The following is a 26,830-nucleotide window of genomic DNA, read 5'->3' as shown; positions in this document are numbered from 1 at the left end:
TAGTAGGGGGAGAGGCCGCTTGAACTTGCTTTCTAGATGGACCCCTTTTGGAGATTTCCTCCCAAAATTTGCCCTAAACCAGCACAAACAGTCACAATGAAAATTGCACCAGTGGCATAATTTCCTGATGGAAAATCTTGTGACAGAAGTTTGACCTTGTTCTCAATGAGAGGTTCTTGGGAAGAGCAGACAGGAGAAGATTCCTGGAAAACTGAAACAGCTTTCCAGAAGGGAAATGAAAATGAAGGAAACAATCCAAGATGTCTTCCTCTGTTAATTTCTATGCTCCCCTTTTCCATGTTGCAACCCAGTAATTCCAGATGCACCTCACCTCTAAGATTGGTGACTTAGGGATTTTTAGACACTCTAAAATACCATAAGCCACACACAGCTTTCCTTCCCCTGTTTTTACAGGAAAGCAACCCTGGATATGTAAGTGCAGTGCTGGGCTCAGGTAGGAATCCTACCCCAAGGGAAGGTGGCCCGACAGTGTTTGACCCTCAGCAAGGACAATGCCCAGCAGCAAGCGAGGGGATTGCTGCGCCAGTGCGCAGGAGTCAGGGCTCTGCATGTGGGCTCAAGGCTGCAAAGTTCCCGTGTTTGGGCAGACGGAGGGGCTGTCCCCGGGGTGCGCGGGGCTGGAACGTGGGGCTCGTGGGGCGAGCGGGGAACGGACACGGGGACGAACGGCCCCGGTGCTTCAGTTGCAGCGGCGGCAGCAGCAGCGGCAGCAGCAGCGGCGGTAGCAGCGGCAGCAGCAGCGAAAAAACAGATAATTTAGAATGCTGTTTCTCTTTTTCTTTTTGTTTTTCTTCCTCTTTTTCTTTTTCTTTTTTTTTCTCTTCCTTCCCCGCTATCGGGCACCCTTCTCTCGGGGTCCCTTGCCCAGCGTCCCTCTCCTCTCCCCGCCTCCCTCTCCCCTGCCAGGCCGGGCCATGTCCCCGGCCCGCCCCCGGCCCCGGGCGGGGCTGCCCCGTGCCCGACCCCGACCGTCCCGCCGCGGTCTCGCGTTCGCCCGGCTCTGGCCGTACTGGCGGTGGCGCTGCTGGGCGGGCATCAGTGCCTGGGGCGGGGGCGGCAACGCCGCCCTTCGGCTCCGCCTGGCCCGAGCCCGGCTCCGGCCCCGGCGCCGGCTCCTCCCGGGGCCCGCGGAGGGCACACGCGGCGCGGCCGCTCCCGCCGCCTCCGCTGCGGCTTCCCCGGCCCGAGCTCCGCCGCTCGGCAGCGCGGCCGCCGGCCCCGAGCCTCCCGTGCCGCGTTCCCGGGAACGAACGCCTGGGCATGGCCGGCCCGGGGCGGGTGAGGGGCGCTCGGGGGCCGTTGCTGGCCCCGGGCCGAGCGCTGACCGCCGCGTCCCGCCCGCAGGCAAGGCGCAGGAGGCCCTGCAGGGGCGGCACCGGCTGGGATCGCTGCTGGGGCGCGCTCCAGGCACAGCCATGGAGCAGAGAGCCCCGAGAGTGCCCAAACTGGTCTGGGTGAAGCAGGAGGAGGAAGAAGGCCCTGGAGCTGCCCCAGCACAGGACATGGAAGAGGTGGTGCCGTTCAATCCACCGCAGGAGGGGAGGGTGAGTGGCTGAGCTGGGCTGCAGGGCTGGAGGCTGCAACCAGCTTGGCCCCATGCCATGCCATGGCATGCCATGCCATGCCATGCCATGCCATGCTATCCCATCCCCTGGGGAAATGCCCATGGACAGGACGGAAGAGGGGCCGGGCAGACACCCCACCGTGCTCCCTCCCCCTGGACCATCCCGGGGCTCTCCCTGCCTGGGGAGCGCAGGGCTGGGCCGTGTTCTCCGGCCTCTCCCGCAGCCCCTCAGCTCTGGCTGCGCTCGCTCTTTGCCAGATGCAGCCCTGGAGCGCACACAAGAGCAGGAATCCAGCCGTGGCCGCTTCCGAAGAACAGCGCAGGTACCTGCAGCCACCCTTACCTGGGCTGGGCCTGCTGTCCCTGCTCAGCCTAGCACTGTGTGTGCAGCACTCCATGCAACATCCCCGGCTTCTTGCCCTTCTCCTACAGCTCGTTTGCGACTTCATCCGGAGCATTCGGCAGGAAGAGACCAGCACCATGGGCACTGAGCTTAGAGCTCACTCAGAGCTCCTCAATCATGAGACCAGTGCTGCCCTGCTGGATTTGCTCCTGGAGAAGGGTGTTGCCAGGCCAGAACAAGTAAGCAGCCTGGGGCCAGGCTTCAATTCCCCCATGAGTCCCGTGCCTTCCCCAGCCATGCCTGATGGTCCCTGGGAGCCTTTGAGGCCATGGCGGTGTGCTGGCAAGGGAAGCACTTCACTGGGGACCCTGGGAACATTGTTCTCTCTGGCAGCTTTCCAAGTCTCCCCCTGCCTTCTCCAGGTGCCCGCCATGGTGAGGTACATTCACCGCTGGCTCATGGCCAATGATTCTGCTGAGCACAGGCTGGACAAGGCCCTGCTGAATCTCACTGCAGCACACCCAGATGACGCAGTGATGACGCTCCTGCGTGTGGCCCCGTCCTGTGACAGGTATGGGGCCCACCTGTCCAGTGGGCTCAGGCCTCCCCAGCCCATTAGCCTGTACCACCTCTCCCAGGTGTCTGAGCAACAGAGAGTTCCAGGGCCTTCTGGCTGCTCCCTTTCCCAGCCCCGGCACGTCAGCCCCCAAGCCTGCTGCCATGCTCCCTTGCCGCCCCTCAAGGCTCTGTCCCCACAGGGCTGGGCTGCCTGGCTGCTGCTGGCCAGGGCCAGTGGGCAGAGGCAGAGCCCGTGGTCAGCCTGGGCCCCTAGGAGTGCCCAGGCCACGGTGCCGTGTCTGAGACCCCCCCTGAGACAGAGCTCTAACCCTGCAGAGCTGCCATCTCCATGTGGAAGACCATCATGGGCTCAGCCAGGACTGCAGAGACGGCACAGCTGATCCTCCTGGATGTGCTGGGGAGCTGGCCAGAGTTCAGCATGTGCACCTCTAATGGAGACGAAACGGGTGTCTTTGCCCTGGCTGTGAGTTTCTGCAACTGGCCTTTCCTGGCCCCAAGGCTGCCTCTCCAGCAGCTCTCCATCCTCCTTCCCCCACTGCATCTCCCTGCCTCAGGCGCTGGCCTGAAACCTGCCCCAGGGGCAGCTTCAGGCCCACCAGGCCCCGTGCTCCCCCTGCCAAGGTCTCTCCGGGCCTCTCCCTGCCATGCTCGGGCCCTGCCACATGGACGCCTCGGCACTGAGCGCTGTCTCGGGGGGCTTTGTCCTTTGCAGGCAACAGTGGTGATGTGGAAGATCCTCCAGGAGCCCCCTGTCCTACCTGTAGTAGAGCCATATTTCCCCCACCTCTTTGTGCATCTGCTCTTCCAAGTGCTCTTCAGCACTCTGGATATGCCAGAGGAGGTCGATGCATTCTGGAAGGGATGCCAGGACGAATACGGCCTTGCCACCAGCCCCAACAGGTGCTGCACCCCACTCCTCCTGCCCGTGCCACGTCCCTGGACAGGAGCCAGTGTTCCCAGCATGACCTGAGCTTTGCTGTGCACGCAGGTTTGCAGTGCAGACTCTGAAGTTCCTGCTCTGCCGAATGCAGCACGAGGATGTGGTGGTGGCAATGGAACGCAGGTGTGGCTGGGACACGCTGCTCTGTGCTGACACCCACCACTATGCCGTGGGTCTGCTGGCCAGGTGAGACCCCCTTCTCCCCACTGCCTCTGGCATTTGTGCTCTGTGCCCAGGGAGCTCCACACAGTCCCCGAGGTCATGGGCCAGAGGGCCTTGTCATGGAGGGATGGCCAAGCAGACTGGAAAAGGCTGTGAGAGGGGGGGTACCCACAGGGAGCCACCTCCCAAATAGCCCAGGGCCGCTTGCAGGATGCTGGGGAAAGACCAGACCTGTGTGTGTAAGTCCTGGCAGAGGTTTGTCCCCCTGGACCACAGTCTTGGTTTCTTTTTCTCATGCCAGGAGGATGTGCTGTGTCTCCATGCCCTTGTGTTCCCGGATCGCTCGCTACCTGCTCCGGCTGCTCAGCACACAGGAGCCACGCTGGGAGCTGCCCGCCCTGGCATTCCTTGTGGAGGTGAGCTTGATGGCCAGCGCTGCCTGGCTGAGCTGCCTCCCAGCTCTCTGCCCTCTTGGAGCCGCAGCTGCCTGGCACGGTGCCCGCGCCCTGTGCTGCTGCCAGGGCCCGGCCCCGTGCGGCTCCGGGCTCCTGCTGGCCGGGTCCCTGTCACTGCCCTGTGCATTCCAGGTCCTCAAGTGGCTGGACTTGAGTGAACGCGGCGTTAACAGAGTCCTGCAAATCTTGTCAAGGCAGCTGCAGAGTGAATGCAGGGAGAGGCGTCGCCTGGCGCTCAGGGCCCTTCTCAAGCTCTCTGATGATCCCTGCATGGTGAGAAGGGGGCAGCAGCTGAGGCTGAGCTGGGGAATGCAGTCACTTGGGCTTGGCAGGGCTTTGGGTTCTGGAGCAGCTGCTCTCAGCTCTCCTGCCTCCCAGTTCAGCTGCCCAAGTTCTTTAGGACAGGCCTTTGGCCTCCAGGCCCTGCGGCAGCAGGATGGCATTTCATAAACTTGTATTCTGCACAGACCAAAAGCATGCAGAGCCTGACTGAAAGTCTTGTGGAGCTCCTGTGGGATGGAGAGATAGTTATCATGACAGTCATGCTACTCAACTCTATCATCTTGGACAGTGACAGGCTGCTGCCCAGCCCCATCACACTGCAGCTGCTTGAGGCGCTCCTGCCACTCTTTGACCACGTAAGGCTCACTGCTCCCAGCCACAGCCACTGGGTGCTGTCTGGACACTTTATGCCCTGTGGATTTGCAGGCTTGTGCCAAGCTGAGCTCTGTGCAGCCAATGCTGAGGTCTTTTTTTCTTCCTTTCATACAGGACAATAGCCAGGTGCAGCTGATCTCCATACTGCTCTTCCAAACATTGGTGACTCATCCAGAGGAAAAGGCAAAAAAGGACCTGAAGACACCCCTGCGCGAGAGCCTGCTGCCACTCTTCTTCCACTGCCATGATGAGAATCAGCGTGTGGCAGAGGTGAGGACTCGTGGGCTGCTGCTGTCCTCCTGGCAGGGGGCTCGGCTGCCTCCTGCGCTGGCGCCTGCCGGGCTGCAGCCTCCTCAAGGCCTTAGCACAGGGACGTGGGTCCTGCGCCCTGGGCTGCGGGGCCATTTCCATGTCTCTGCTGCTCTCCAGGCTTCTCAGGAAACGCTGCTTTGTGTGGCTGAGTTCCTGAAGAGGAAGGATCTTGAAAGACTGCTGAAGAACAAGAAGCTGTGGAAGTTCGCTGAGTTCCTGGTAAGGAGGGCCTGCAAGCCCCAGCCTCAGCCTGGAGAAGGCCCCTAAGGGCGGTGCTCAGTGTGCGGGTCAGGCAGCTGTGCCCCTGCCCGGTGCTGCAGCCAGGGCCGCCAGCCTGTGCCCCATACGCCGCTGCCTTCTCTGGGCCGCGCGGGCTCTTCTCCAGGCTCCCGTGGGCCTTAGCTGGGTGCCCATGGAGCCCTGGCCCGGCGGGGCTGCGGGGCGGCACCGCGGCTCCCCGGGCAGCAGCCAGCCCTCTGCCCCCTGTCCTTGGGAGCCCTTGGCCAGCGGCTGCTGGCCGCGCCTCAGGGCTGTGCAAGCAGGGGAGGCCGGGGCTGGGCGCAGGCAGCGCCCAGCCCAGGAGCTGAGCCCGCGCCAACCCTTCCCTCCTTCCGCTCTCTGCAGCTGGCAGAGGACAGGAGCCTCGCGGCCGAGCACCTGCGCCAGGCCCTGCGCTACCTGCAGAGCCCACAGGAGCCCCTGCGAGAGGCGGCCGTCAGGTTCATGGGTGAGTCCCGAGCCCGGGCTCCCTCCCCGGCCCAGCCCGCCACAGCTCGGCCCCAGCCGCGCCTGCTGCCCCGGCAGCGCCAGCCAAGCCCGGTGCCATTGAGCCCCACCTGGCCCGGGCATTGCTGCTGCCGCCCTCTGGCAGCCGTGCCCTGGGGCGGCAGCGTGCAGCAAGGGCCGGGCTGAGCCCTGCCGGGCCAGCAGCCCGTGTGGCCACAGCGCCGCTGGCAGGGAGCTGTGCCGCTGGGGCCGTGACAGGCTCTGTGTTGACAGGCATGGCCGGGCGGCGCCTGAGGGGGCAGCAGCAAGAGCTGCAGCTGATCTGCACTGGTGAGTGAGGGCAGCGGGCTGCCAGCGCGGGCTGCCGGGGGAGAGCTGCAAGCCCTGCCCCGGCTGCGGAGGGCTCTGCTCCCGTGGGCAGAGCACACAGACATATCAGGGCCACGTGGGCCATTGGTGGCCAGCAGCTTCAGGCTGATCCCCTTGCTCCCTGCTGCCTCCTGACCATGGCAAGAGCCGGCTGGGATGGCCCTTGCAGGGGGCTCTTCTGGGCTCCCTGCAGATCCGGCTCTGACCGTGCCTCTGTTCCTCTCTCTTGCAGCCCTGGAACGCCTGACGGAGGACACGAGCAGTGCCGTGTCACAGCTGGCACTTGAAACACTGCATGTCCTCCGGGCAATACAGCGTCAGCGATATTCCACCATCCAGAGGCTGCACGATCAGCTCCGCAGGGCATGGAGGACACGGCCTCGTCTGGCGGGGCTCGGCTGGCTGCGCTGCTGCAGCTCTGCAGAGAGCTGATGCCAGAGGCTCTGTCTGCTGGGACCACCTGAGCCAGCTGGAATTTTCCATTTCTTTAAGAATGTTCTTTTCTTCTTTTTGGTTTTTTTTTTTTTTTCCTTTAGTATATGAATAATAGAGTGTGTTATAATACACAGACTCCCAAGAGCTTTCTTTTGCTACCCAGGGTCTGCAGGTCATAGGGGAAGAGTGGGATAAGGGTACCCTGGCTCAGCAAGCTGCCCAGGCATGCAGTGGGCAAGGGAAAATGGCCAGAAGCCCTTTGGCCTGTGGTGGTACTGCTGAAGCCTTTGTGCTGGTGACAGAGCGGGTGGGCAGGGGCCGGGGTTGCAGGGATCCCTGTGAGAGCGGTGCCTGGAGATGGCCACAAGCCCTGTGCCAGGAAGGAACCACCCTCTGTATCGTCCTGCCCGTGTGCTGCTGGCTGCCTTGCTGAGGGCTCCCAGGTTCCTCTGGATGGGGCTGCTCTGGAGCTGCTGTGGGGCTGCGGCGCTGCTGCTGGGCAGCTTGGCCGGGCTGGGGCAGAGCCTGAGGGGCTGGGGCGCTGGCAAGCCCTGAGCAATGGGCTGTCAGAGGCCACAGGCAGCCCCCCCGCAGCCGTCTTGTTCCTGCCAGAATTGACTTGCAAGAGGGATCCTGGGCACTCTGGAACTGACAGCATCAGTGTTGTTGGAAACCCAAATGCAGGGAAATCTCAGACCTTTGGTCTTGTCAGCAAAGCTTAGAATTAAACACAGGATTTGATCGGAGACTTTGGACAGGGCTTCCAAACTTAGGTGCTAGAAGCGAGTGTGGATTTCTAGTTTATTATAGCAGAGAGACGGGAAGGAAGGTTGAAGTGGAGGAAAGTTTAGAGTTTTAGGGCTGAAGATCTAGAAAAAATAAAAGTAGTTACAATGGTAACCAAGAAGCTTAGGATGCACTGCTGTAGGTTTGTGTGTCATAACATGATTGGCTAAGGAAGCTTACACTGTAGCATGAGCCCCTAAGACGAAATATTGAAGGATTGGCTGCAAAACATAAATATCCTTGTTGGCAGTGTCTTCTTGGCCAAGAAACCCTTCAAAGCTCTCGTAACTACAAGTCTTGCGGCCTTGTGAGCCACGCGGTGGAGATGTGAGCCAAACTCACCCTTCCTGTCTATGTAGAAGAGAAGAAAAAGCAATAGCATCATCTAAAACACTCAGAGGTCTGCTCTCTAGCTCATTCCAAACTCCCTCAAATCCCCCAAAGTGGGATTTAGCTACAAAGAGATGACAAGGACTCTTAGTGCTGGTTCTTTGACTCCAGAGCAGCTGCTTTAGAATCATTCCCATAACCCTGTATAGTCGTGTGCCAGAAATGGATCATTTGAAGAAACTTTCCCAACTGACTTGCATGGAGGTTTGTCTCAAGGGTATTTGAGGAGAAAGTCTCCCAGCAGAGCTCTGGGCTTCGGCCTAGCTGTGTCCCCTGCTGATTGTGTATTGTGCCATCAGCTGCGGGGCTTTCTGGGCCGAAAAATATCATCAAGTCATTTGGACTTCTTCTTTTAGGCCTCTAAGAGCCGGACCAAATTTCGGGGCACATTTGGAGACCTCATCTATGGGTTGATGGAGGACCTAGGATTTTCCCAATTGCTGGGAATGGTTCTCCAGGTCCCTGGTGTAAAACGGGGCTCCCCAGCAACTGCGCATCTGCAAGATGATAAACAATTGTCTTGGTTTGAAGAGAGAGGTGTCGGCTAATGAAGGCAGAAGGCTTCTCTGAAATGGAAAATGTAAATCCCCTCCCTTCAAATGATTCTCATTTAGAAATTCAAATGCTCTCAGGGAAAGATATGGGGATAGGACTGACTCTGCCCCGCAGAGCCGGGCAGCGTTTGCTGGTGGTCTGAGCCCTTCCCTAAAGATCCTGTCGGGCTGCCTTAGACACCTGGGGCCAGGCATTCCTTCCAGCCTGGGCCGCTTTGGCTGGGCTGGGGGCAGCCCCAGGGCAGAAGGCAGTGTGTGCAAGGGCCCTGGGTGGCATGCTGCAGCACGGTCTCTGTGCCATGGAACGGAATCCGGTGACCAAGGGCCCTTTGTGACACGTGGGAAATAGAAGCTTTCCTGTTGCTGGGAACACACAACGGGGCAGAACGGGACAGAGCCGTGCTGTGAGGAGCCCCCGCACAGCGCACTCGTTCCCGTCTGACCCGGAGCCTTTCGGAGGCTTTTTTCCTGCAGCGGACCTCGAGGCCAGACCACAGGACTTGTTGAGCTATGGCGTTCCCGAGGCTTCTCTTGTGCAGGTGCCCTCACAAATCCCATCACTAACATGGAGCAGAGACCCCTGAAAGCGCCCAAGGTGGCCTGGGGTAAGAGGAGGAAGAAGGCCTTGTAGCTGCCCCAGCACATCAAACCAAAGAGGTGGTGCCGTTTGAGCTGCCACAGGTGGGTGAGTGGCAGAGCTGGGCCACAGGGTCGGTGCCCGCAGCCAGCTTGGCGCCATCCCATCCCATCCCATCCCATCCCATCCCATCCCATCCCATCCCATCCCATCCCAGTGGACATGCCCATGGACGAGATGGGAGATAGACTAGGACTGCACCCCCGAATGGCCGTGCTCCATCCCCTGGGCTCCCGTGGGGCTGTCCCTGCCTGGGGAGCACACGGCTGGGCTGTTTTCTCCAACCTCTCCTGCATTCCCTCACCTCTGTCTGCGCTTGCTCTTTAACAGATGCAGCCAGGGACCCAACTCAAGAGCAGGAGCCCACCCGTGGGCACTTCCACAGAGCAGCACAGGTGCCTGCACCATCCCCACCTGGGCCAGGCCTACTGGTGGTGCTCGGCTGATCCCTGCGCTTGGAGCAGGCCATGGAATGTCTCTCCCTTCCCTCCCTTCCTTCTGCTGCAGACACTGTGGAGGTTTCTGCACCTGGGCCGCACAAAGACCAGTGGCACCGGCACCGAGGGCACGGCCCAGCCCGACTTCAGGCCTGCGGGCAGAGGCTGCAGCCATCTCAGCGTCTCAGAGCTCGCAGCAGCCTCTGAGCTGGACATGGCCCAGGGCAGGGCGGAGGCTGGCATGGCCCTGACTGAGGGCATGGCCATCACCCACACCTAGGCTCAGGGCATGCCAGAGACTCATGCCATGCCCACACTGACTGTGGCTCCTGCACCCACTCTGGAGGTTTTCCAGGAGCGTTCTGCTTCTCCACAGCAGGTAAAGTGACAAAAGTGAAGGGAGAATGAGCGCACATCCGATTGATGAGCACTGATCTCAGATTTATTGATCCAGCTTACACACTTTTATAGTAGTGTTAATTAAGTTCATACATATTGCAAAACCCAAGCTCATCATTGGTTACAGATTACACACCAACCCCTCCTTTGCTGTCAATCCCTGTGGTTTCTTGTTGAGGCTAGTACTTGTTTTTCTCATCCTGCTGTTGACTTATTATTTAGCACCCTTCAAGGACTCCATGTTTTCCACCATGTTTTTCCTCATAACTTAGCCAAGGACAAGGTATTTATTGTTTTTAAGGAAAAGCCTTAGAACTTGCTTCTTACAGCTGCCTTTTACTTTTTAATCAGCTGTATGTGATCATGGCCTTTTTCTATAAGCCATGTCTGAACAAAGCTCTCCACACTTCCCCCTTTTTTTCTTTTTGCGCAAGGAGGTTAGTCTGCCAAGTTCTTTCTATCATGCCACTGACCATATTTTGAATACAATTAAAAATACAAGGTAAAATAAGCAAAAGCATTAAAAGCACACCTAGTATCCTTATAGAATATGTCACAAAGTTCCGCAGCCACGGGCCAAGTCCCAAACTTTTAAGCCATTCATCAATTCCCAGTCCTTCTTCTTCTTCTTTGAGATTGTGAAGTCCCTGCTGCAACTCTTTTATCTTAGCATGAATAGATAAAGAGTGATCAGACAAATTCATGCAGCACATCCCTTCAAACTCTTCACACCCGTGGCCTTGTGCTAAAATCAAAAAGTCTATAATGGCTCTATTTTGCAAAACAGCATCATTAACACTTTGTACATTTGCAGTTATCATATCTAAAATTTGTGACGTCTTATTCAATTCACCCTTAGCCCAGCACCCCAGTTGTTTTGCAAAGTCCATAGCTTTGTTTGCAGCACCTCCTGGCAAGATAGTTGAAACCACTACTTGCTTCAGCTCACTCCAGAACCGTGGGTCTCCTATCTGACTACAGTCTAAGTCATGTAGGCTACGCCTCTGTCTGCTTCATTTTGGCTTAGTTGCATTAATATAGATACATTGGGGTGAAATAATGACAATTTTCCCAAATAACAAGGTCCACCCTGTGGCCGGGCTGGTATACCATTCCAGGCTCTGTCCCCACAAATTAAAAATATCCCTGTGGGTAATTTCATTGGTGTCATGATGTTAGTGCCATTACATTGGCTGTAAAGCTGCCAAGACACTGTGCCCAGACTCAGAGATGAATCTAAAGTAGCCCATGTTCCTCTATGCTGATTCAACTTCTGAACCATCCACTGTTTGAGGTGTTAGTCATACTGGTGTTTGCACTTCCAAAAAGATCAAATTCCTCTGGAGGAGAGTGCAAAGGAGTATTAAGTGATCAGATTATTAAGCATTGGCGGTAGCCATCACTTTGACTTGCAGTATACCCTTGTTGCGTGGGTAGTTTAATGTTTGTCATATTATGCATGCATAGAGTTTGGTTATTGATCAGACTGCAAAATTCCCGAGGAGACCACACTGGGAGTCCCACCAAGCATGTTTGAAATGGATTAGCAACCCTTCCAAGGCCGAGAGAAAGCGATGATTGGTTAATTTGATTAGCAAGCGTTACCCATATATTATCTCTTGGTTATTGGAGTGAGTTACCCCTACTACTCCAGCCACCATTGCAGTAAGCAGTATAACAATAATAAGCCTCATTTCTCTGTTCTCTCTCTTGCTTTCTTTTTCTTATCAGTCCTTAACTTTGCCGTTCCTGACACTTGTAATCTCCACCCCTGTAGTTTCCTAATGCAGTGATCTAATGCCTTATCAGGATCTCCTTTAACGGGTCCTACAACAGAACGCTGTGTTAAGGGCACCAATTTTCTACACCTTGCAGAGGCTATGTATGACCTACTTTGAGCATTAACCCTTTTCAGAATATACTGTACCTCCCACCGATAGTAAGCCAAAATTTTCTGTTCGTGAGACTCATAAAGATCTAAGGCTGAAGCTGTATTTAGCCCTGTCTGTCTCCGTAGTTCCCATTCCCAATCATGGCCCTATGTGTTTTTATGGTCACAGGTGTTACACCACAAATGCCAAAGCAATGACTGTTCCACCCAAAAGGTCCTACCACAACCCCCACAATATAGTGCTACCCAAGCAGCACAATCCGGGCTGCGGCAGTCAAGGCAGTTCTCCCTTGCCGGTCCCTTATGGGAAAGATGATAATGATTCGACGGTGTCAACCAGTTCCTTGGCCGTCCGGCAGCGGCGCGTCACGGCCCTGTCGACCGCTTTCAAGTGTCCCTTCAGCTGTAGCAGTAGTGGTGGCAGGATCAGGGGCAGTTTCTTCTCCAGACGTTCCTTGTCCCCTTCCGTGAGGTGGTCCATGAATCGCTGCATTAAGAACAGGTTTAGTCCACTTGGCAGGTACCCACAGTGCTCCTGCAGGGCTGGAAATACAGAGATATGCCCTTCCCCAGAACAGGACCTTAGCAGGATCCTTCCACAGCCCTGTCTTGGGGTCCCTGTATCTTACCCATATTTCTTTTCTGCTCAGCAACCTCTTGTGACTTATAATGCAACTCCGCCGGGGGTTGCTCTGCATCCCCAAATAGACACAAGTGATTGATCACAAACAAACTTTTTAGCAACCTCGCCTGGGGGTCAGTTACTCCCTCATGCTTGGCTAAATACCTTCTCAAGGTACCATTTGCCCTTTCGATGATGGCTTGCCCTGTCAGGGAGTTTGGGATACCTGTAACATGTTCGATAGCCCAATTTCTTAAGAATCTCCCTATCCTCTGGCTCATATAGGCAGAACCATTATCCGTTTTAATTCTTTTTGGTGTACCCATCACTGCAAAGCAACTGTACAAATGCCTTTCCACATGTATAGCTCTTTCTCCTGTCTGAGCCGTTTCCCAAATATATTTGCTATAGGTATCAATAGACACATGTACGTATTTTAGCCTGCCAAAACTAGGGACGTGTGTGACATCCATTTGCCATAAGTCGTTTGTTTGCAGGCCTTGTGGGTTTACTCCTAGGCCTAAACCACTACCCCCATTATGGTGACTACAAGTTGGACAGGCCCTCACGAAGGCTTTTGCTTTGGCGAGTGTTACCTTAAATTCTCTACTTAAGCCTTTTGCATTTTGGTGAAACATTGAGTGAGCTTCTCGTGCCAATTGATGTTTTGACAGGGGTGTGTTTTGGGTTATAGTAACCAATTTATCTGCCCTATCATTCCCTTCTCCTAAACCGACATTCCATTTGTGGCTCCTAACATGAATCACGGCATAAACGTGCTCCCTTGATCTTGTAGCCTTCTTCAGCTGCATTAACAGTTCATACAGTCTCTGATTTTGTACCTCCTTTATGGAGGCATCTTCAATTCTTGCTACAACTCCTGCAACATTCAAAGAGTCTGTAACAACATTCAAAGGTTCCTTAAGCTGTGCCATTGCCCATACCACTGCTAACAGTTCCATAGTTTGTAGGCTGTCCACTGCCTCTGCTTGCAGAATGTGATGTTTCCATGCTCCCTTTTCTTGCCAAGTTATTGCAGCAGTTCTTGACTTCCTGCCAGCATCTGTAAAAGCAGTTATAGCATCTGGTATAGGGGAGTTTTCTCGCTTTGGGCGAGTTATCCAGTCCCAATCCCCTATCCACTGAACCAGAGCTGGTTGAAGCTTGTCCGTTTCAATGGGGCAACATGCACCTAAAAGAGCTTCCTGCAGATCTTTTGAGTTGTTCAGATACCAATCCAAAGGGTCCTTTGTCATCGGCATCCTGATGATAGCTGGGTCCGCCCCAGCCACCTGTAACATCCTTTCTCTGCCTTTCTTTATTAGATCAGCTAGCATTTCAACTTTTTGAAAAAGAGTTTTAGTTTGCTGTAGCGGAGGGGAGATCCATTCTAGTATCCGTGTCTCCCCCGTTTTCTTTTTAAATTGCGTTAGCGCTCCAAGATATTGTGGACCATTCCAAATGGTCAAGTCTATGGGTAGTTCTGGATCCCTTCGATAAACCTGTCCATGTGTAACACAGTCCAAAATTTGCTGGATGACCCGCTGTAGTTTGTCAGTGACTCGCACTGGGCAGGTTGGGTCAGTTCCTTTTAGTAGCAGGCGCAATTCATTTAATAGTTCGTTGGGTATTCCCACTATTGGTTTTAATAACTGCAAATCACCCAAAAGTTTTGAGCATCATTTAAAGTTGCCGCCCTTGTTTTCAACTGCAATTTCTGCGGTTTTACGGTTTGCTCTGACATGGACCATCCGAGATATTTCCAGGGGGCTGTTGTTTGAATTTTCTCAGGAGCTATTACCAAAGAATACTGTGCCAGCATGGTCCTTATTTTCTGGATTTGTTGTTCTGTAAAAGGCACAGGCTGAGCAAACAAGACATCATCCATCTAATGATATATCACTGTGCTCGGCCATTGTTTTCTTAATGGTTGCAATGCTGCATTAACATAAAGCTGACACAAGGTGGGGCTGTTGTGCATTCCCTGTGGAAGTACAGTCCGCTCAAACCTTTGTTCAGGCCCTTCCCTGTTAATTGCAGGCAATGTAAAGGCAAACAGTCGCATATCCTGTGGATGAAGGGCAATAGTGTAAAAACAATCCTTCAGGTCAATGATTAGCAGAGGCCAATCCTTTGGAATCATGGCAGGATTAGGTAGTCCAGGTTGTAATGTGCCCATAGGCTCCATTTGATCATTAACAGCACGCAAATCGTGGAGCAACCTGTACTTCCCAGATTTTTTCTTTATTACAAAAACTGGAGTATTCCAGGAGCTGGTAGATAACCGCAGGTGTCCCTGTTGAAATTGTTCTGATACCAGCTGATGGGCGTGTTGAAGACTTTCCTCTTTTAAGGGCCGTTGCTTAACCCATACCAGGGTGTCAACAGTTCAGGTGTGACAGGAATCGGGAAAGTCCAAGCAATGGCTTTTTCTCCAAAGGGTCTTCATTAGTTAAAACCACCCCCAACTGAGCCATAATGTCCTGCCCTATAAGGCATTGCACGGTAGGTGGTAATTGGACTACTGAAAAAATAGATGTCAGCTGTTTTCCATCTATGTGAACCTGGAGAGGAGGCGAACGACTAGCCAGGGTAAATCCTCAGACCCCGGTCACTGTGGTGGCTGCTGGCTGCAAAGGCCAGTGTTGAGGCCAACAGCTAGGGCTAATGATGCTGGAATCTGCTCCAGTGTCCAGCAGACCTGAAAATGACCTTTTTTGTCCTTTGAATTCTACTTCCATCCTTTTCTTGGGTCTCTCAGAAAGGTTTAAAGTCAACAAGGTAAGTCCTCCAGTAGAACCAAAACCACTTTCCTCCCTCTCTTGTCCTTTTATAGGCTGCAATCCCTTAGTCATTTGCTCAAGTGGTACTAGCTGAGCAATCCTCTGTCCCTTATTGATCTGGAGCTGGGGAAAAGGGGTATACGCCATCACCATAATCTCTCCCATGTAATCCGCATCAATGACGCCAGGCAAAACACATAATCCCAACATAGATGCAGATGATCTTCCGAAAAGCAACGCACTCACCGCTTTATCCTGTATAACAATAGGTCCATGAATCCCTGTTGGAATGTTTTGTGGGTGCGGGGTCATCAACGTAGCATCTACTGCGGCTGCCAGGTCCAGGCCGAGGCTCTCTGTTGTGGCGGGTTGGAGGCAGGAGGGGGTGCTGTTGCTGCTGCAGCGATGACTTGTGTCGGGGCGCGGTCACTGCGGTGTGCGCTCCTGGGGAAGTTTCCCGATTTCTGTCTGCAAGCGCCCGTATTGTGAGTATCCAAGCGCCATTTTTGTCACCATTGTCCTGTGGCTTGGCATTCCCGGTGCATATGACCCATGCCTCCGTATCGATAAAATTTCATGCAGTTCCCTCTACTTGTTGGTGCCAGTGCAGCTGACGCTTGAAGCGGTACAAGAGCAGCTAACACCTGACTTTGAGAGGACTTTGCCTGTTCTTGTAAGCCTATTCCTAATTGTTTGAGCACATCTACTACAAAGGCTTGCGGTCCTGTTGGCATCAAAGCCAACCTCTCTAATGCCTTTTCTATGGTCCAATTGGCACCCAGAGTATTAAGCACGCTCCTAGTAGTAGAATTACAATTTTGAAGAGCACACTGATTAAGTAATGCCCCCCTCATTTGTTCTGGCACCCCGGCCCTTTCGATTGCAGCAGCAGCTTTATCAATAAATGAGCCGAATGATTCTTCTCTCCCTTGCTTAATTCCCATATACACGGGTACCCCTCCTGGCTCTTTTACCCTCTCTATAGCGAGCCTGACCAACCTCATAGCCTCCCGGCACTTCTCTTGCCCCAGCAAAGCTTGTGCCTCGGTATGAAGAAAAGGTCATAGGCCCATAAGCTCATTAACAGTTATACCATGGAGAGGGTCTCCCTGCCGCCTCTGTACTGCCACACACTCGTTCACAAGCCCTTGCCAATGAGCATTAAATAACAACTGCTGATGTTGAGTAAAGATCAATTTAGCTATCCCACGACAATCATTCACCAAAAGAAGACTGGTATCAAAAATATAGTCTAACATCTGTTTGGCTAGCTGGGTAGCAGCACTGATAACTTCCTCTTCCCCCTTTTCCATGGCTTCTCTTGCAAGCGAAGCCCACGCCTCCCGTCGCTCCCTCGCAATAGCCTCCGCTAGGTCGTTTTCCGCCCCAGGGATTGGCTCATTGCTTTGCGGGAGCCTATCTGGTGGTCTTGGCAACGGCTTATGTTGTTCAGGGGGTGCAGAAGCCTCAGAAGCGCACTGTATAGCCTGGCTTGCTGAAGCAGAGGAGGGCAGCGAAGCAGGTAACAAAACCGTCCTCATTGCAGGAGCTAGTGGTGTTCACATCTTCTGATCGTAATCTTTATTACGCCCATGAGCAGCTGTTGCCTGCACGGCAGCCTTTCTCTCAGCCTGGTGCTGCAGTAATTCATTGTGAACCACTCTCCATAATTTACCTAAATTCTTGGCAGTTTTATCGTCCTCTAAAGTGGCCTCCCACAACAAATCACCGAATTTACGCCACTCCGTTAACTCGTGAATCGTATGTGGGTTAATAAAAACTCCCCTAGCATATCCATAAGTCAAAAGCCCTGGTAAATCCTCTTGCAAATCTATTCCCTTAACCTGCCTTTTTTGTAAAAGGCAGTAAATAAATCATATGCTGCTTGCCTTTTCATACCTAAATCGTCAGCGCTGTTGCAGCTCTTCAAGGTACAGCAGCACGTTTCAGGCAGGCTCGCCTTTACGATCGCCCGAGGCACGGCGCATCTCAGCTTCTTTTTTCTCCCTTTTTCTTTTTTTCTCTGCGCTTTTCTGCCATCCTGGCTGCTTCAGGACCTGACCCAGTTCTTCACTCCTTTGTGGTGTGTCGCAGTATCTCGATCGAGGTTCACCATTTGACGAAAGTGAAGGGAGAATGTGCACACATCCAATTGATGAGCATCGATCTCAGATTTATTGATCCAGCTTACACACTTTTATAGTAGTATTAATTAGGTTCATACATATTGCAAAACCCAAGCTCATCATTGGTTACAGATTACACGCCAACCCCTCCTTTGCTGTCAATACCTGTGGTTTCTTGTTGAGGCTAATACTTGTTTTCCTCATCCTGCTGTTGACTTATTATTGAGTACCCTTCAACAACTCCATGTTTTCCACCATGTTTTCCTCATAACTTAGCCAAGGACAAGGTATTTATTGTTTTTAAGGAAAAGCCTGAGAACTTGCTTCTTACAGCTGCCTTTTACTTTTTAATCAGCTGTATGTGATCATGGCCTTTTTCTATAAGCCATGTCTGAACAAAGCTCTCCACAGCTAAGCAACCTGGGGCCAGGGCTTAAGGCTTCCCAGGATCATGTGGCTCCTCAAGCTACATCCGCTGAACCCCCTCAGCCTTTGAGGCCATTACAGTGGGGTGGGAAGGCAAGCACTTCTTGGGGGAAGCTGGGAAAGTTGCTCCCTTGGACAGCACTCCAAGTCTTCCCCACACCGTGTCATGGTCAGGGATATTCTCTGGAGACTGGTGTCCTGTGTCACCATGGATGCCAGGCTGCAAATGGAGATTCTGAGCCTGACGGAGGAACACCCATTTCAAGTGGTGATGAGCCTCCTATGCGGTGCCCCAACGTGTGACAGGTACAGACCACAAGTGCCTCGAGAGCTCGGTGCTCACCAGCCCGTAGGGCCCCTCACCCTGTACAGCCTGTCCAGTGGGCTCTACCAGACAGGTGGAGAGCTGCGGGAGCCTTGGGCCCCTCTGTTTTCTGAGGCTCTGCCATGCTCTCTCCCAGCCCCTCAGGGCACCAGGGCTCTGTCACCCAGCCCCACGCAGCCACACAGGGCACAGTGCTGACGCACAGCTCTGCTCACGCAGAGCCACCACGCTGATGTGGAGAGCCATCGGCATGGCTGGAGTGGCCGCCCAGGAGGTGCTTCCAGCGCTGCTCTCTGCCATGGAGTAGCAACCGCCCTGTAGCAGCTTCTCCTGCGGAGACAAGGCTGTCTTTGCCCTGGCTGTGAGTTTCTGGAGCTGATCTTTGCTCGCCCTCCTGGTTGCCTCTCCAGCAGCTCTCCCTGCTCTCCCTAGCCTGCAGCACCCTGCCTGGGCTCAAAGCTGGCCTAAGGGCAGGCTCAGGGACAGCAGGCCGCATGCTCCCCCTGCATCTCTCCTCGGGCCCTGCCTCATTGACACCCTGGCACTGAGCGCTGCCTCGGGCTGCTTTGTCTCTTGCAGGCAACTCTGGTGCTGTGGAGGATTGCCCCCATGTATGAGTGGCACTGTGCCATTCTGCTTCATTCTCCCCAACTGTTTGTGGCTCTGCTCTTGCAAATTTTCACCACCACAGAGCAGATGCCAGGGGATGTTTAAACTGGGAGATTCTGGAGAGCGTGCCGGGAAGAACACGGCCTTCCCTGCCATCCCCACAGGTGCCAGTCGCCCTTTCCTTCCCACGCCCTCATGGCTAGGGCCTGCGCTCCCAGAGTGACCTGGCCTTTGCTCGGTGCACAGGTTTGCAGTGCAGAACATGAAGGCTCTGCTCTCCCGCCTGGGCTTTGACAAGAAGCTGGTGGCTCTGGAGAACAAGCGGGTCTGGGAGAAGCTGCTCTGTGCTGACACCCAGCACTATGCAGCGGGTCTGCTGGCCAGGTGAGATCCCCTACTCCCCGCCGCCACTGTCAGCATTTGTGCCCCCTGCCCAGAGTGCCCAACACAGTCCCTGGGGCTGTAAGCGAGAGGGCCTTGTCAGCGAGGGAGGGCCGAGCAGACTGGAAAAGGCTGGGAGAGGAGGATGCCCAGCAGCAGCTGCCTCCCAAGGGCCCCATGTCCCCTTGCAGAGTGCTGGGGAAAGATCAGACCTCTGTGAGACCACGCCTGGGAGAGGTCTGCCTGCTCGGCTCAGGGCCTTGGTGCCTTTTTCCCCTGCCAGTGAGATGCATTTTGGCTTGAGCCCCTTGTGTCCTCATATGGCCTCACACCTGCTCAGCCTGCTCATCGGGAAGCAGCCCTGCTGGGATCTGCCTGCCCTGGCGTTCTTTGTGGAGGTGAGCCTGATGGCCAGCGCTGCCTGGCTGAGCTGCCTCCCAGCTCTCAGGCCTCTCGTAGCTGCAGCCGCCTGGGAGGCTGCCCGCACCCACTGCTGCTGACTGGGCCCAGCCCTGTGAGGCTCTGGGCTCCTGCCGGCCGGCTCCCCCATCACTGCCCTGTGCCTTTCAGGTCCTGGAGTGTCTGGACCTGAGCAAGCATGGTCCCAGTGCCCTGCTGGTGGTATCCAGGCACCTGCTGAGCCAGTGCAGGGACAGGCTGCACCTGGCGCTCAGAGGCCTTGTGGTGCTCAGCAAGGAGCCCTCGCTGGTGAGAAGGGGGCAGTGGCTGAGGCCACGCTGGCAGTGTGGGGCTGGGCAACGCAGACCTCTGGGCTTGGCTGGCCTTTGGCAGCAGAGGCAGCTGCTCCCAACTCTCCTGCCTCCTGCTTCAGCTGCCCCAGTGCCCCAAGCAGCTGTTGGTGCTGCGGCCATTCACGGCTTCACAGCACAGCCTGGTCTTGCACACAGACCGGAGGAATATGCTGCCTGTATCCACACCTGGTGGAGCAGCTGGCTGATCCAGATGCAGAGGTGGTCTGGATGAGCCTCTGTGTGCTCACACATACGCTCCAGAACAAAGACTTCCTGCTACCCGTCCCGATCTTGGCTCTTTTTGATGGCCTAGAAAGGCTCGGGATAGCCTTGGGGGCAGCCCGCGCTCCAAAGGACGAAAAGAGTCTTCAGGTTTTATTGGTCTTCAGTGTTTATTAATTTTTTATCTACAATATCTTTTCTCGGCCCGACAGAGGTCCGCACAGCACATCAGCCATGAGCACACTGCGTGCCCTCGGGGCGGTCAGTAGTCTTTATACCCAAAACTATGTATAAGATATTTACCTTTTCCCCCCAATACCTTTCACCCTTATTGACAAGTGCACTTTTAGTAAGAACCAATCTCAAAGTGCCACCACCACCATAGAAGATGGACGACAAGAAGAAGAAGAAGGACAGGACACGCCCCAATTCCTCCATCTTGTCTCCCTAACACCCCCCTCTACCAAAATTCTAAACCCTGTGTTTCACACCATAACTAATCAATCTCTTCACCACTTATCCCCTGTGATTCTCCCATCCTAATACAGGTGATGTTTCCTGTGCTGGGTCAAAGTCCAACCACCAGACACTTCTGGCCATGTTCCAGGACCTCTGAGCCCCCCAACGGCTGTCTCGGTGTCTCTGCATATCAGGACTGCTGTGCTGAGATCCCACAACTACCCAGCGTCACTGCCCTGAAGCTGGCTGAGTCCCTCCTGCCACACTTAGAGAACGTAAGGCTCTGTACCCCCAGCCAAGGGCACTGGATGCTAGATGGAAACTTTGTGCTCTGTGCAGTTCTGGGCCTTTGCCTCAATGGGCCTGGAGTAGTTGGTGCTGAGGTCTTTTCCTTTCCTTCCAGGACAACAGCCACGTACAGCTGCTCTCCATTCAGCTCTTTTGCAAGGTGATGGAGCTGGTAGTGGAAGAGGGGGAAGAGCTTCTCACGACATTCGTGAACCAGAGCCTGCTCCCTCTATTCTTGCGCTGGCACGATGAGAACCTGTACGTGGCCAAGGTGAGGTTTTGTGTGACGGTGCCACATCCCTGGCAGGGGGCATGGCCGCCTCCTGCCCTGGCACCTGGCGGGCTCCAGCCTCCCTATGGCCGTGGCACAGCGACACAGGTCCTGTGCCCTGGGCTCTGGTGCCACCTGCAGCTCTCTGCCGCTCTCCAGGCCTCTTTACAAGCCCTGCTTTGTGCGGCACGCTTCCTGAGGAGGAGGGACCTTGAGGAGCTGCTGACGAAGGCGCGGCGGATTAAGTTTGCTGAGAGCCTGGTAAGGACAGCCCGGGAGCTCGAGCCCTGCCCCTGGTGCTCGGTGCGGGGGGCCGGCAGCTGTGGCCCTGCCCAGCACCGCAGCAGGGCCCGCCAGCCTGCGCCCACCCTGCTGCTCCCTGCCCTGGGCCGTGCGGGCCGGCTCGCCCTGTGCTGGGGGCAGGGAGAGCCCGGCTGAGGGGCAGAGCCTGTGCCAAGCATTCCCTGCTGGCGCTCCCCGCAGCTGCTGCAGGACGAGAGCCAAGCGGCCGAGAGCCCAACGAGGACCCTGCGAGAGGCGGCCCTCAGGTTCATGGGTGAGCCAGCAGCCCCACGCCCCTCCCTGCCCCCAGCCCAGCTGCTGCCCTGGCTACAGCGGGAGCCACGCCTGGGCCGCTGCAGCCGGCTGGGATGGCCCTGGCAGGAGGCTTTCCTTGGATTTCCTCAATCTGGCCTCTGACCTTGGCTCTGTTCCTCTCTCTTCCAGCTCTTCAAGCCCTGAAGGAAGATGAGAGTCCATTGTGCCTGAGCAAACTGCTTCAGATGATCTTTGAAGGAAGATCTGCAGGACTTTGTCTGATGGATCAGATGTACCAGCATCCATCAGCGATTTCAAGTGCCCATTGAAGATGGGAGCACCTGCAGAACAGGATGGACCAGCTGCAGCTCCAGGCACAGCTCTGGCTGCTCAGAGCTGAGCCTGTGTGAAGCTCCAGCAGCTCCTGCCATCTCTATCCCTGTTGGCAGCCCCCTCCCTGCAGCCCTCAGGCCCTGCCCATCCCCTTTTCTGCCTCCCAGCTCACCCCTTACCTTCGCTTTCCCTTAATGAACAGTTTGGGTTTTTCACTTGACCAGTGTCTCCGTGGAGCTGGAGCGATGCAAATCCTGAGCCTGGGGACATGCAGGGCCCTGCTGCCCTTCTCCTGCCTGCTGTGTTCTGGGCACGGGCAGAGAGGAACAAGGGCAGTCAGGCTGCAAAGGTGCCTGTCCCGCTGCTCCAGCTGCACAGCACCGTGGAATTAAAGGGCATGCTGAGCATGCTGAAGGGAACAAGGACCCTTGGTTTTACAAGAGCCAGCGTGAGTATGCTGTGAACCCAGCTGTGCGGGATTCCATGGCAAGTATCCACCAAGGGCAAAGGAGCTTGCAATGCTGGAAGGTTTCACAGAGAGCTTCCTCAAAGCACAGCAGTGCTCCATCCCTACACAGGGACAGGAAGAGGGCAGAAGCAGAGACCGTCGTGGCCTAACAGTGAGCTCTGGGTGTGCCTAAAAGCAGCAGCAGCAGCAGCAGCAGCAGCAGCAGGGAGTGGCTGAGACTCGGAGGCGCGACGGTCCCAGTGGCTGCAGCGCTGTCAGGCAGTGCCTGCACCTTCGGTGTGGTTCTGGCAACTCTGGTCTCCCCACAGTGAGCAATGGCAGCCCCTGCCTCAGGCCCAGTCAGAAACCCAACCAAGTGAGACCAGAGGGAGGAGACCCTTCCCACCTCTCTTGGGCAGGGCTGCAAAACAGCCGCTGCGTCTTCCTGCCCTTCTGTTTGGGGTGTGCTGAGCCCAGAGCCGGCCAGCTTGTGTCCTGCTGTCCCAGGAGCTTTTTGGGTGGGCAGGAGAAGTGCTGCATGCACAGCGGAGCATCCTGGAAGGGGCTCACCAGAGCCTCCTGCGGGAACTAGGCTGCAGGGCGCGGAGGTTCTGGGACATCACACCATAACCAATATGATCTAGTGAAGCCAAATTTATTATCCTTTAAAAGACTCTGTTTAAAATAAGTCTCTGCTATCCACGTGTCTCTAGCTAATACATGATTGGTTAATCCTAGGTGTTCACACATCTTAATTAGAATGCTGATTGGATCATCTAATTTTTTATGCATCTTGCTGTGGTTGTCTGGCCCACCCATGTCTCATTTTGCCAAGATTGCTGACAAACTTGCTGAGTCCTGATGACTCTTCTTCTTGTATCTTTTCCAAGGATATACCGACCCCAATTCTGAACATGTCCATGATTCATTCTTTGTGAAGGTGTTCATTGTCCATTATTACAAGCAGGCTGGATTGTGCATCGGCTGAATACGGCCATTGTCTTGCAAAAACTCCTCCATTCTGTCTCTGAGCCAGCGTTCGAGCCAGTTAAACAAAATCCTTCCTCTCACGCTGTAAAGAATGTGGAATTAGAGTTGGAATGTGACCCTGAAATAGAAGCAGCTCAGAAACAAAAGTAGAAAAAAGTTATTCCAGAAGCTATTGTAGAAGGGACTTTTCTCTCCAATGATGTAGAAGCTTTTCCTGTAGTAACTAATGCTGCAAATAGAGGTTGAAAACCTTTTGATTGGAAGATTTTAGAAAAGTTGAGAGCAGCAATTTCACAATTTGGTTGAAAATCCCAACTTGCACAGTCACTTCTGCAGTATACTTTTCCATCTAACACATTAATTCCAGCTGATGTGCATACTCTAATAGTAGACTTAGAATGCCACCCCATCAGCAGGTGATGTTTCATAAAAGCTGGGAGGAAAAGTGTGCTCAAGAAGCAGCAAGACCTAGAGTGCAGGGTGCTCCTATGTATGGTTTAACAGCACAACAGTTACTTGGCAAGGGGCCCTGGGCTACTGCCCCTGCCCAGGCTGGGAGCATCTGATCAAGTCTTACAGATGAGCCAACAACTAGCATATAATGCTATCCTTGCACTTTCAGATGGGTTACACACTAAAACTTTTACACAGATTTCTCAAAGAAAGAATGAAGACTTTGATAAATTTGTAGACAAATTGCATGAAGCTATCTATAAGCATTCTGATTTAAATTCAGACACAAAGATACAATTGTATGTGCTTTGGGATCATTACTCCATTCCAAATGGCTTTCCCTTCAGTCACAAGAGCCTTCCATCTCTTCCAAAAATTGCCTGCTGAAACTCTTCTGCTCCCTTCCAAACCAGTTCACTACTCCAGTATTGGAATATGAATCCCAATATAACCAGTTAGATGGTGCCTGGGCCAGTTCTGACCCTCGCTGCTGGGCCAAAGGCAGCACTGTGGTGCTTTACCCCAGAGATACCTTGGCTGGCGAGATTGCAGCGGGGCACAGACGCAAGTCCAGGCTTGTCAGGACTCCGTTTACCTCAGGAGAGAGAGCTTCTGGCGATGGTGAAGAGAAGGAAGGAGTGGATTCTGCTGGAGGGTTATATCCAGATGTTTATTCCATGGGTACAGAGGTCTGAACCGGGGCAGTTCCTCCAACAGAATGGAGGCCGCATGGTCTCATTAACCTTTAAAGCTCAGGGCAGGGGACAGGTGAGCCACCAACCAGGTGAAGGGGCAGGGTCTCAAGGGACTAGGGACACCTATACGGGCCAATGTCCCCCAGGCCTGAGGGACCAATCACACGACGCCTTGCTGGTATGTTAGCCTGATTGACAGGGCACACTCAGCGAGGGGCGAGGGGGAAGGGATAGGCACACCTGGGAAGGGACCGGAAGTTTAAAACAGGACATTGCAACACACCACAACATCTCCCCCTAGTTTTGTTTAAAAAGAAGAGGACTGTGTTTATGGTGCAGAATGATTGCCAAACCCTGGCTGGCAAATCGGTTCTTCTTCTACAGGAGGGTCAGTGTTTCCCACTGAGGCCTCCAGGTCATCCACTGGAGCACTGAGGGCTTCCAAATGGTAGACCTCAGGAGGGGGAGATGAGCTTGAGATTAACTTTAGAACCATGCGTTTGATTAGTCCAAAAACCAATGCTAACAACTACAATAACTATAACTAAAATAAACAGCACTAAAATTACAGTTTTCAGAATAGATCCCAACCAGCCCGAGAGTCCCCAGCCTTTGAACAGTCCATTCAGCCCGTTGTCAGTTTCTCTGTTGATGTCTGAGAGCCTTTGTCAAGGTAGTCCATATGTGGTTTGGGCTGCGGTAGGAGATCGCAGGTGGGATGATCACCAGTAGGACGAGAAGCAGGCTCGGTCTCATGGCATCTCGAGGCTTCACACGAACAGTGGGATCTAAACTGGTACAAGGAACTTGAGACAGACATATATTACAAGCTATTCCAGATAGGAGGCTTAAATGGAATTTCCTCCAGAGAACGCGTGCGGCGTTTTCTTCTCCAGGCAGCGTGAGCAACCTGGGGTGCTTCTGCAGATTTCTCTGAGACTTTGGGAACATAGGGCTTTACCCATTTGGAAGGAACCCACCTTAAACCAGAGGGGGTGGACACACAGGCGTATCCACATCCCCAAGTAACCAATTTGTAAGGTCCCACCATTTTCCAAGTCTCAGGGTCCTTTACTAAAACCGGAGGTTTTTCTTTTATCAACCTGTGACTGCTCCCCCCAAAGTGGCGTAGGATGGGTGGGTTCAGGCTGTCAAAAGAACAATTCAGAAAATTGATTGTGAATAGTGCCCTGGATAACCGGATGTGGGGAGGTTCTACCTTCAGAACCTGTTGTTGCTGGTCCAGGACTCTTTTAATATCACGGTGAGTTCTTTCTACAATGGCTTGACCTGTAGGGGAGTAGGGGATGCCAGTTTTATTCTCTACTCCCCATTGCTGCAGGACGCTCCCGAATTCCTTGGATTTATAAGCAGGCCCATTATCAGTTTTCAGCTCCTTGGGGATGCCCATGAAAGAAAAAGCCTGTAAGAGGTGCTTAATAGCATCAATAGATGATTCTCCTGTGTGGGCAGAAGCATAGACCGCTCCAGAAAAGGTATCTACACTAACATGAACATATTTCTGCCGTCCAAAAGCCTGTGTGTGTGTTACATCTGTTTGCCACAGTTCACAACTGTTCAGTCCCCTTGGGTTTGCTCCCGTACTCACTGTAGGGAGTGCATGTTGTTGGCAATTTGGGCATGTGGCCACAATCGCTTTGGCCTGTTCTCGAGTGATGTTAAACTGGCGAACAAGGCCAGGTGCATTTTAGTGGAAAAGCTGGTGGCTGATTTTTGCCTGTTCAAAAACATTTGGGAGAGTGGCCATCACTGCAGGTGCAGCAAGAGCATCTGCCCTTCTGTTGCCTTCAGCGATAAACCCTGGCAAGTCAGTGTGTGACCTGACATGCATCACATAAAAGGGTTGCTCTCGGTGAGTGACTAACTTTACCAGTTTTGAGAGCAATTCAAAAAGTGCAATGTTAGATACATCTTGCAGTATTGCTTGATCTGCTCTGGATACTACTCCTGCCACGTATGCAGAGTTTGTAATCAGATTAAATGGTTCTGAGAACCTTTCAAAAGCCCTAACAACCGCAGCCAATTCAGCAACCTGAGGTGAACCTTCCACCTCAGCAATGTCCGTCTCCCGCTGCTGGGTTTGAGGATCCTTCCAAGTCATAACGGACTTGTGGGACCTCCCGGACGCATCTGTAAAGACAGTTAGAGCCCTTTTTAAAGGTCTCCTACTTAGAGCAGTTCTTAATTTTAAAGTAAATTGAACATCTTGTTCAAACAATTTGCGAGCGGGCCGCGCTACCGAAAATTGTCCTGAGTAGGAATCCAGAGCAAACTGCAACACTTCATTTTCTTGAAACAATTGTTCCAGTATTTTCATAGTATTTTGACCTGATTTTAACTCAACTGGGATGTGAATGCACTTAAAATCACATCCTGCTAACTCCCTTATCCGGGTCCTTGCTTTTCGGATCAGTTCTGCTACCAGCTCCTGA

The 26,830-nt window shown here is 53.9% G+C and overlaps 1 protein-coding gene across 1 annotated transcript; it reads left to right on the top strand.

Moving 5' to 3' along the window:
• The first annotated feature begins 17,822 nt into the window (after nt 1-17,822).
• On the top strand, nt 17,823-22,172 carry LOC141727896 (uncharacterized). Its single transcript, XM_074534185.1, has 9 exons — nt 17,823-17,920; nt 18,159-18,242; nt 18,795-18,873; nt 19,500-19,550; nt 20,452-20,637; nt 20,766-20,921; nt 21,081-21,182; nt 21,405-21,477; nt 21,648-22,172. The coding sequence occupies exons 1-9, from the start codon at nt 17,823-17,825 to the stop codon at nt 21,785-21,787; spliced, it is 969 nt and encodes a 322-aa protein (XP_074390286.1). The 3' UTR covers nt 21,788-22,172.
• Nucleotides 22,173-26,830: the final 4,658 nt, after the last annotated feature.

Source organism: Zonotrichia albicollis, unplaced genomic scaffold (genome assembly GCF_047830755.1).
Source record: "Zonotrichia albicollis isolate bZonAlb1 unplaced genomic scaffold, bZonAlb1.hap1 Scaffold_257, whole genome shotgun sequence".
Classification (NCBI taxonomy): Eukaryota; Metazoa; Chordata; class Aves; order Passeriformes; family Passerellidae; genus Zonotrichia; species Zonotrichia albicollis.
This window is presented reverse-complemented; position numbering and strand designations above follow the sequence as displayed.